Genomic DNA, 10,687 nt, shown 5'->3' with positions numbered 1-10,687 from the left:
CTTAAATTATTCACCTAATTCAACAAAAGTTCGATTGAAAAACATGAATAAGCATATATGTCTTTTTCCTACTCTCTCTAGCTTTTGAAATTCAATTTTGTAATTACTAGACGGTATGATTTTGTAAACGATTTTAATCGTGCGGTTGATATGGGGAGAATTAATCTAACGGCATAAATTCATAGAAGCATTGTGGGTAGAGGTGTTAATATGGGACCTGTACCAACTCAATCCAAAATTCTCAAAAGTATGCCCATTAAATAAATGGGGCCAGGGACGGGCCGACCCTAATTGAAGGGCACAAAAATGGCGGCTTTCAAATGCCTGACCCTAAAAAGCGGCCTAGAGCTAGACGAAATTTTTTTAAGTTTTTTTCTTCTTCCGAAATAATATTTTCTAAGTGATTTTTGGTACAATTTGAAAATGAGACGTTTGTAATATGAAATAGAATCTTCTACAACCCATTCTTGCGCAAATTCATATCATAGAAGAAAAAAATTTAAGAGAACAAATATAAATTATTATTTTTTATCACTAATTCAGATCACGTTCTAAAGAAATTAAACATAATATAAATTCTAAGACTAAAAAGTATTACTCTAGTTTCTAATTTACTACTTAGTAGTAAATACATTCTTTTTTTTTCTCACTACTTTTTATCTTTTTGTTTAATTTACTTATATTTTTTAAAAAATTAATTAATTTATTATTCTTTTCTGGCCTCAACCCAACCCTTGAGGCGGCGAGAGGCCGGGCTTTGAGCCTCACTTCTATACGGGCCAAAGAAATATTAAATTTCAACCCTACTTAAATAAAGGGTTGTTGGTAAATTGTACCACGGCCAAGCCCATATTGACAGCTCTAGTTGTGGGACTATATCTCACCGTTGATCATGAGATTATTAGAAAGTGTGCATGCTCCTTCATAATCTAAGTAAGATGACCCTCTAATTATTGCGAAAGGGGCTAAAAATACCCCTGAACTATTTGAAATAAATCAAATTTACACAATGTTAGGTTATTGGCTTAAAAATATCTTTGTCGTTATATTTTTGGCAAAAAAATGCCCTCAACTATCCAATAATTCTAAAAATACCTTTCCTATTAACGGTTGCTCCAAAACAAGACTAAATTTGCACTTAACTTATTCACCTAATTCAATAAAAATTCAATCGAAAATACCGACAGACAATCGTATATGTGTGTGTATGTGTACGTATATACAAAAGGAAAAGGGGAGAATTAATCTAACGGCTTTAATTGATAGAAGCCTTATAGGATTATATCTGACCGTCATCACAAGAGGATTAGAATGCATGTTTGAGAGTGTTTGGCTGAGACCAGCTTATAAGCACTTTTTAACTTATCTACGCATTTGGTAGACGTTAAAAGTTCTTATAAGTTAGGTGCTTATAAGTCAAAATAAGACATAAGTCATAAGTCATAAGTTGGTCATCCCCAGCTTATGATTTTATAGCTTATGAGCACTTTTGGTTTGACCAATCCTTTTAAAATTTTATCCCTAATAATCTTATGCAATCCCTTAAATACATCTTCCTAAATCAAGACCCCTAACCCGTTAGCATCTGTTCTGCAAATTCTCCAAACCTATCCATACCTTAAACGTTAACAACAGCTCTATCATTAGTATTATTTGGGGTAATAAATTTATCTCTTCTCTTGCATTTTGTTTTATGAAGATGCATCCTGGTGCATTTTCAAATTTTTCTTGAACCTCTCATATTTTTTTGTTTCCTTCTTGATAAATAATGTCGTATATGTATTTTTTACTTATGCTTGCGTTCCAGTGCATTCTTTTTAGCATTAGTATATAATTTGCAGTGATGATAAACAAGATATGTTTTGTTGTGAACTTTTATTGCTTATGATTATATTTTAGCTTATTTATAAGATAATTTATAAATAAAAATAATTTTATCTAATCAATTTTGTAGTAAAACTAAAGCGAGACAAAAATTATTCGTATTTGAAATAAATGGAACTTAAAATCTTGTAAAATTATGTTCTTATTACCTTAAATAACTTTAAGGACATTAAAGTCATTTTAACAGAAAAATATGCTTATCATCACTTTTTTGTCAAACACTTCAACTGCTTATTATCAGTTTCAGCACTTTTACCTAAACACATAACTGCTTACTTATTAAATCAGTTTCAACACTTAAAAGTACTCATCAGCGCTAATGTTTATCATCTACTTAAAATCAGCTAAGCCACACGGGCTCTTTGTCTTTTCCCCATGCTCCTTCATCATCTAAATAAGATGACAATTTCATTACTACTATTTGATAAAGAGTACCATTAAAATTTTTCTTCTAATTCATCAGAAAATTGAGTTATTACAAATTGCAACTTGGGTGTGTTATGTTTGAAGAAATATGATTTTTCTTTTTAAAAAAAAGAAGAAGCTAATTTCTATTTATAATCAGCGTGTTTGATTAGTTGGAAGAAAAAATATTTTTAACAATTAATAACAATATCAACGGCTGAACAGTGTTTTGATAAAACTCTTGAGAAGTAAATATCTAATTATTGGTTAGAGCAAGTTATATAGAGGTTGTGCTAGAGGAAAATTAAAATGTCACAAGTGAGAGAAGCTATTTTTTTTATTTCATTGAAAATTATTTCTTAAAGGAAATATATAGCATCCTAAGTACTTTTTGTTTTGTCATAAAGCATCCTCGTACAATACTAGAAAATAATTTCAAAAAGAAAAAAATATTGCCGCAATACCGAACGCACCAAAATTAAAAACAATTTCAAAAGAAAATAAAATACACCCCCTCAACACCAAACACACTAAATTATGATGTACTATATTTCATTCTATGTGATTCTCTTTTTATGTTGTTAACGGAGAAAAAACTTTAAACTTCCTATTTTATATTTAATGATATGTTTGTATAGGAATAAATACGTCATAACAAGTTGAGGTCTACCATATGAGTTCTCAATTATGATAATCATCATACTAAACACCCGTTTGGCCATGAATTTTTTTCACTTTTTCAGAATTTTTTGAAAACCAACGTTTGATCATGAAAATCTCAAATACAATTATATCTAGAATTTGAAAAACTTCTAAAACCATATTTTCACATTTCCCTCCATTTTTTTTTCACTTGTAGTGCATTCAAACAAACAAATATTCTTTACAAAAACCATAACCAAACACAACTCTAACTTCAAAATTCCAAATAAAGTGAAAATATTTAATTTTCATGGCCAAACGCCTACTAAATAAAATAAAAAGTGAAAAATAAGAGCACCTTTGATATGTTACAAATTATAACCAAACACAACTCCATCTTCAACTCCAATTTCAAAATTTCAAATAAAGTGAAAAATATGTAATTTTCATGGCCAAATGCTTACTAAATAAAATAAAAGTGAAAACTAAGAGCACCTTGGGTATGTTACAAAAAATCTTTTTTTTTTCTTCTTAATTCTGTATCAGTCAAAACATAGACACTTCTTTCAGGAGTAGTAACTTCCTTTTTCGTACATTATGAATATATATAAAGTTTGTTTTTTTAATTTTCTTTTTAAAAAGAACGTCTAGCTGCGTTGAATCTTCAATTCCTAATTAATCTGCATTTTCTTGAAATGATGAAGAGAGTAGCATTATATAAGCTGACACTACACCCATAAAATGCAGTAACCAATGGAATTATGACACGTGTCATGGCTTTCAGCACGATGTTAACTTGGGAAGAGAAGAGCGGGAAATGTGTGGGCTCGAGAACACGTGATTATTTTTTATCACACAGGGTAAATGTTGACTTTTGTCTAATTTTACTACTACTTGATTATGAGCATGGTTGGTGAATGGTGATTAACTAGGAATTCAAATGGGAGCAAAGAATGTGTGGTTGTTTCTTTTTTCTTGAAAAATCGATAGTAAATAGTGAAAGAGGAAAAGACGAAAGATGACCGCCCTTAATCAAAAATCTCGAATTTTACTTTCGAAAATGGAAATTATTCCTTTTTAGGGAGAGCTAAATTGGGTAAATTCGTCGGGTGAGTTGACGTTGAACATGAATGTGATACATTTAGTACGAATTTTCATTTCATTGAGGATCGATATTTAACTTTTGGTCCCGTTAAGAAGAGTAATGCAAATATAGACATATGTAGAACTTGCGCTGCTGCTACTCATCCTCCTCCTTCATCTTCTTTGCAAGTGTTGTGGTCGTAATCCACCATGAATTCTGACAGGGCAAATTTTATCCATCAATTTGGAATCACCAGGATTTGTGGCTAAATCCCGAATGATCGTTAGAATTTGGCCATAGATTTCGAGAATCCTCTACGTTTAATGACAGGGCAAATTTTGCCTATCAATTTAAGATTCCGGCGATCATTAGGATTTTACTACCTAATGTTGGCCGCGATTATATTCTTGCAATACTTTTAAAAACGGGGTCAAAATTTAAACGATGATACTAAAAGATGCGATTTGTGCAAACCACCCATACATTAGGGATCATTTTGAGTGAAACCTCAGACTTGAGGGACTATTTTGAGAAGAAAAATTGTTTTCCCTACCAAGGAAAGTGAGAGAAAGAGAAATAAATGAATGTTACCAGGGTATAAATATGTCAATCATGTGTTGTTTCAAATCACAAACTTTCTTCCACCAAACAAAAGTTTCTGAGAACATCTTTAACATGACTAAAGGAAGATAAAGTGTTTTGAATAAAACAAGATCACTTCCACATTTCAAATTTTGAGGAGTTCATGGCAATTTGAAAATAAAATTTCCCGTGCAAAATGAGAGCAAAATCTTGAGTTTTAAGACTAAGAAGTGGCTGCAATTTGTAAGGAATAAATTGCTTTACATAATTCTTTACTCTATTGTGCTTTAGAGGCTGCAAGCAAAGGTACTGACTCTGTTGCTCGACTCTTACAAATGACGCTGGTGCATATGGGATACTCCAAAAGCAGTGAGAATCCGACAGGGGTACACAACAATATTTTTGGAGAGTCTGAGACGAGCAACATATGCTGATGATAACCTTTGAGGAAAATTTAATACCAAAAGATTTGGGAAAAGGAATGCCCTTGAAGCACAGGGACCATTTTATTCAAGTAGAGTAGCACAACCTAAGAAGTTTCCTTCAGCACATAAACAATGATAATATATAGTATTATAGTACATATATATGTCTCAGTTTCTCTATTGCTATTCCAACAGTGGAAGCAACAATTGTTACAACTTGCAAAACCTTAAGAAGAATCTCCTCCAACAAATATATGAAGTGCTGCAGAGTTATAGATAGTTTGCAGAAAAAGACGATCGCGTGATCATCCCATGGCACGCAGGAACTCAACCATTCTGTGAGGACAGTTTAGGTCACGGTATTTTGGGCAAAAAGAAAACAAATTCTGGAAAAAAAAATGGACTTTCCAGCTCAAGAAAACTGAATTGAGAAACCATGATTGGTGGTCGAAACTTTCGTTGGGCCAAAATCATCAAAGTCCGAGTCAGAGTTTAGATCACTACGACCACCCAATTCATCAGGCGAATCTTCATACTGAGAGCTATGTTTGGAGGGAATCCTCAGTTCAGACGATGGGACCGCCAAAGGAGCTTCATTCAGATACTTGTCATGGAGTAATTCCATTGCAGTAGCTCTACCAGCTGGGTCAAAACACAGCAACTTTTTGACGAGAAGAATTTCGTCAGTCGACCTGTTGGATAGACATGCTTCTAAACCAGTCGGTTTATCTACTTTACCGAATGAAATTATCTTGTAATCAGGAAGATCTGCACAACCAGGCCAGACTTCTTCAGATAAGTTCCCCAGAACGCTAAAAATTCTGCCTAGTTGATCTATGTCAGAATTTCCGGGAAAAAGTGGCTCCAAACGCAAAACCTCTGCAAAAATACAACCTAGTGACCACAAATCAATCTCCGGCCCGTAATTCGTGGATCCATATAGTAGCTCAGGTGCCCTGTACCAACGAGTTCCGACACAGGACGTAAGTGGAGGATAACAATCGTGTTCGCCATCGTCAACATCATAGGAATATGTACCCGGTAAGAGATCTTCCTCGACGTTACTCATGGTGCCTGTAGCTAGACAGGAAGTGTCCCCATCTTGAATATTACTATCTTTATCAGTGTCATCGAAGGACTTGAATCTCAACTCATCCGACTCTCCAGGACGGTCTGCTTGAACCAGAGGCCCTTCAATAAATAGACCTCCTTCAGAAGACACATCTGAGATGTGTTTGAAATGTGATGGACCGGCCATAGTTGCCTGATAAGGAGTGCTCTGTACATATGGCTGTTGATTGTCATTAGCTACGAACCCGGGGGCCAGTAGTATCCTAGCCTGTGTTGATAAGAAGAAGCAAAATCACGTATTGAGAAGGAAAAGAACATTAACCCACATGGGCCCAAGAATTGTGAGAAAAAAGGTTACGCATATAAGCCAGAGGGGATCAATCGAACCTATTGCTTTTGGTCGGGACTATGTACACATACAATCAACAATAACAACTACTATGCTGCAGTTCAAACAAGTTAGGGTCTGCAATATGAATCGACAATGACCATGTTTCTCCATTTAAACTCATCTTAGACCAAAATTATACAAATAAGTTCTCTATATTTCTACTGACACATAAATTTCTTACAAGGCTAAAAGACTTCTAGAAAGCATAGGATCTAAAGTAACATAGTAATATGACTAAAACATATACTCAACTAATTAGTATCTTCCACTGTGTCCTGTCTTTGGCTAGGTCTACGTGGATTACATTTGCAACAAACGGGAAATGTATAAATATATAATAAGATCACACATAGTGATTCTATATTCCGATTCACCTTTTTGTATAAAGCTACTAACTCAAATGAGGAGCTTAGTGAATGCCTGAATGGGTACCTCAGAGGATATCTTTAGATTTATATCCTAAGAGCCCGTTTGGACATAGATAATTTTTTCCTTTTTTTTTTTTTCAGAACATTGTTTGGTTATACATTAGAATGATTCTTTTGGTAAGTTTTTGAAGATGAGTTTTTCAAGTCAGAAGTTTGCCCCCTGACAGAACTTCAACTCTTTTTCAAGTGAAATGCATGTCTAAACACAACTTCAACTTCCAAAAACCGTTTTTCAACTTCACTACAAATTCTTTTTTTTTTTCCAAGTTTCAACCAAATCTATATGCAAACGCCTACTAAGATTCTTGTTTAAAGTGGTCTTTTAAGAAGTTGTAATTGAAGCGATCTGCACCTGTAGTTATGTAAGCATTGCAATCAAAATTCTACTACTCCCTCCGTCCCAATTTATGTGGCACTTTTCGCTTTTCGAGAGTCAATTCGACTAAACTTTGAAGCTAAATTGGATTAGATTAACTCAATATTTTAACATTAAAATTTATATATTTGAAAACTATATGAAACGTACTATAAGTTGCAATTTTTCTCATATCAATTAAAAAATACATCTAAAAATGTTAGTCAAAGTTTAGGTTAGTCAAAGTTTATGCAGTTTGAATCTCGAGAAGCGAAAAGTACCAAATAAATTGGGACAGAGGGAGTAATAAAAAAATGAAAATTATAAGAGAATCAAATATTAAAATTCAAACCTTCGCGAGCTTTAAGCCAAGTGAAAGCTTGTTTTTAAGCTCAAATAAATCAGAAATATCATTAAATGCCCTCAAATATTCAATTGATTAATTTAACATCCTTCAGCCAAAACAAGCAGAAAACAAATGATCACCTGTCCAAAATCAGCTAATTTGAAGATCCCATCATTAGAAATCAACAAATTGCCAGGCTTCAAATCTCTATTGTTTTATGCATGATAAAAGGTGGAATAACAAATACATGAATAACTAATCCCTGCATAAAATAATACATAGATTCTCTCATAACTTATCCACGTATTACTAATACATACATAACTCTAACTAGCCACCAAACAACCACTAAGGGTGAAATGAGAAAAAAATGATTAATCTTGAACTTCTAAAACGACAAATAATTTGAGACAACTATATTTAGAAAGCACGAAAGATAAAAAATGATTACCTGTCCAAAATCAGCTAATTTACGATCCCATCATTAGAAATCAACAAATTCTCAGGTTTCAAATCTCTATGTACAATAGAATTCCTATGACAACCATCAACTCCACATAAAACCTGAACCATCCATCTCTTAATCTCACCAAAACTCAACCCATTTCCCCAATTCTTCGCTTCTTTAATCAAACAACCAAAATCCGTATCCAATACCAATACAGCATCTTCATCTTCTCTCCAGAAATACTCGTATAAAATGACAACGTTTGGACAATGCTGAAGGGTTTCAATTTGTTTGTCCTATTTTCCTTTTTAGTCTGTTTAAAAAAGAACGTCTCTTTTCTTTTTTTGACAACTCTTTAATTTCAACTTTTCACGTGGCATATTTAAGACCACAGAATTAAAGGGCATTTTGGTATATTCATCTTTAGTTGACCACAAGATGCAAAAGTCCTTTTTACTTTCTTAAACTCGGCGCAAAGTCAAAATTAGACAAACAAAAATTGAAACGAGAGAGTGGTTAACTTGTATCTTGAACTTTTAAAACAACAAATAACATGAGATAATTATATTTAGAAAGCACGACAAATACAAAAAGCAGATAAAAAAATGCTTTCATGCCTGAATTTACAGGCAAAATTAAACTGTTCGTCTCTCGAAATCCAAAGTGTGCCACATAAAATGGGATAAAGGGAGTAATTAATTGTATTTTAAAATTTTAATACAACAAATAATTTCTAACTACATTTAGAAAGCACGACAGATAAAAAATGATTACCTGTCCAAAATAAGCTAATTTAAGGATCCCATCATTGGAAATCAACAAATTCTGAGGCTTCAAATCTCTATGTACAATAGAATTCCTATGACTCCATCTTTTGATCTCACCAAAACTCAACCCATTTTCTCGTTTCTTTGCTTCTTTTATCAAACAACTCAAATCCGTATCCAAATACTCTAACTCCAACACACCATCTTCATCTTCTCTCCAAAAATATTCGTAAGATCCGACAACGTTTGGACAATGTTGTAATGTTTGTAATGCTTCAATTTCCCAAAGGGCAGATTGGTAATCATGGATTAATACGGTGTTTGGTTTGCAATTTAAAAACCCACATAACTAATATATGTATAAGTTGTGATGGAATCAATGTATTATTTTATGCTGGATTAAAGGTGGAATAACTAAACCCTGCATAACTAACTAATCTCTGCATAAACAATACATACATTCCCTCATAACTAATCCATATATTACTAATACAACATGCATTACTCTAACCAACTATCAAACAACACCTAAGGGTGAAATGAGAAAAAAATAATTAATTTAGTCTTGAACTTCTAAAAGAACAAATAATTTGAGACAACAATTTTTAGAAATCACGACAGATAATTCGAGACAGCTATTTTTAGAAATCACGACAGATAATTTGAGACGGAGCTGTAAAAAAGCAGATACAACTCTCACCTGTCCAAAATCAGCTAATTTAAGGATCCCATCATTAGAAATCAACAAATTCTGAGGCTTCAAATCTCTATGTACAATAGAATTCCTATGACAAGCATCAACCCCACATAAAATCTGAACCATCCATCTTTTAATCTCACCAAAACTCAACCCATTTTCCCAATTCTTCGCTTCTTTAATCAAACACCCTAAATCCGTATCCAAATATTCCAATACAAGCACAGCATCTTCATCTTCTCTCCAAAAATACTCGTATAAAACGACAACGTTTGGACAATGTTGTAATGTTTGTAATGCTTCAATTTCACGAAAAGCAGATTGGTAATCATGTATTTCTTTAAGTGCAACGGTAACGGAATCTGATTTCCGGCGAGCTTTGTATACATCGGAATATGCTCCGGCACCGATACGGTTGAAGATTTCGTATTTTGTTGTGATTTCGGGTCGGGTATAGATGCTCCAACTCTTTGTTGATGGTTGCTCCATATTGTGAGATGAGATTTCTTCTTCTTGGATTTTTTTTTTTTTTTTTTTTGGGGGTGGTGTGTTTTTTGACTTTTGAAGAAGAAGATTGAAATTGGAATGGATTAAGCATAAATATTAATCCCTCAGTCCCATTTATAACCAGGGTGTTTGAACGGAGGAAAGTAATATTCCCTTTGTGTCAAAAGATTGCCATAAGAATTATTCACTTTATTTCGAAAAAAAAATTCACTTTTTTTTTTAAATCAGCATTTGGTCATGAAAATTTCAAATATGACTTGAAGTGATATTTTGGAATTCCAAAAAAAAAAAAAAAATTGTTTTTCAAAAAATTTAACTTTTTCACAATCAAAACAACTACATTTCAACAAAAAATATAATTTTAAAAACTATGACCAAACACAACTCCAACTCTAACTCCAAAATTCCAAAACAAGTGATTTTTTTTTTTTTTGGTTTCTATGGCCAAACGCCTACTTAGTTTGACTTGATACAGAATTTCAGAATTATGTGTGGTCCAAAATAAGTTTTAGATATTTTTGCAGTTGTAAATCATCTCATAAAGTTAAATTATTTTCAAAATATAGAAATGTGTCAATCTTTTTGGACAAACTAATGAGGAAATTAAAATAATCTTTTTAGGAAGGAGGGAGTAAGATTTTTGAAATTTATGGTC

The 10,687-nt window shown here is 32.9% G+C and overlaps 1 protein-coding gene across 1 annotated transcript; it reads right to left on the bottom strand.

Annotated features, from left to right (window-relative positions):
• Positions 1-5,065: 5,065 nt before the first annotated feature.
• LOC132031001 (cyclin-dependent kinase F-1-like) lies at positions 5,066-10,058 on the bottom strand. The gene is made up of 2 exons (XM_059420831.1): positions 9,529-10,058; positions 5,066-6,361 (listed from the first exon to the last, which is right to left on the bottom strand). The coding sequence occupies exons 1-2, from the start codon at positions 10,012-10,014 to the stop codon at positions 5,435-5,437; spliced, it is 1,413 nt and encodes a 470-aa protein (XP_059276814.1). The 5' UTR covers positions 10,015-10,058; the 3' UTR covers positions 5,066-5,434.
• Between the last annotated feature and the right edge of the window lie 629 nt (positions 10,059-10,687).

The sequence above is a fragment of the Lycium ferocissimum genome, chromosome 9 (genome assembly GCF_029784015.1).
Source record: "Lycium ferocissimum isolate CSIRO_LF1 chromosome 9, AGI_CSIRO_Lferr_CH_V1, whole genome shotgun sequence".
Lineage (NCBI taxonomy): Eukaryota > Viridiplantae > Streptophyta > Magnoliopsida > Solanales > Solanaceae > Lycium > Lycium ferocissimum.
This window is presented reverse-complemented; position numbering and strand designations above follow the sequence as displayed.

What these genes read in the sequence shown, in the direction of transcription:
- LOC132031001 (XM_059420831.1), bottom strand. Translation starts at nt 10,014, where the DNA reads ATGGAGCAACCATCAACAAAGAGTTGGAGCATCTATACCCGACCCGAA. An exon ending in AATTAGCTGATTTTGGACAG is followed by an intron (nt 6,362 to 9,528) that starts GTGAGAGTTGTA and finishes TTATCAACACAG; the next exon opens with GCTAGGATACTACTGGCCCC.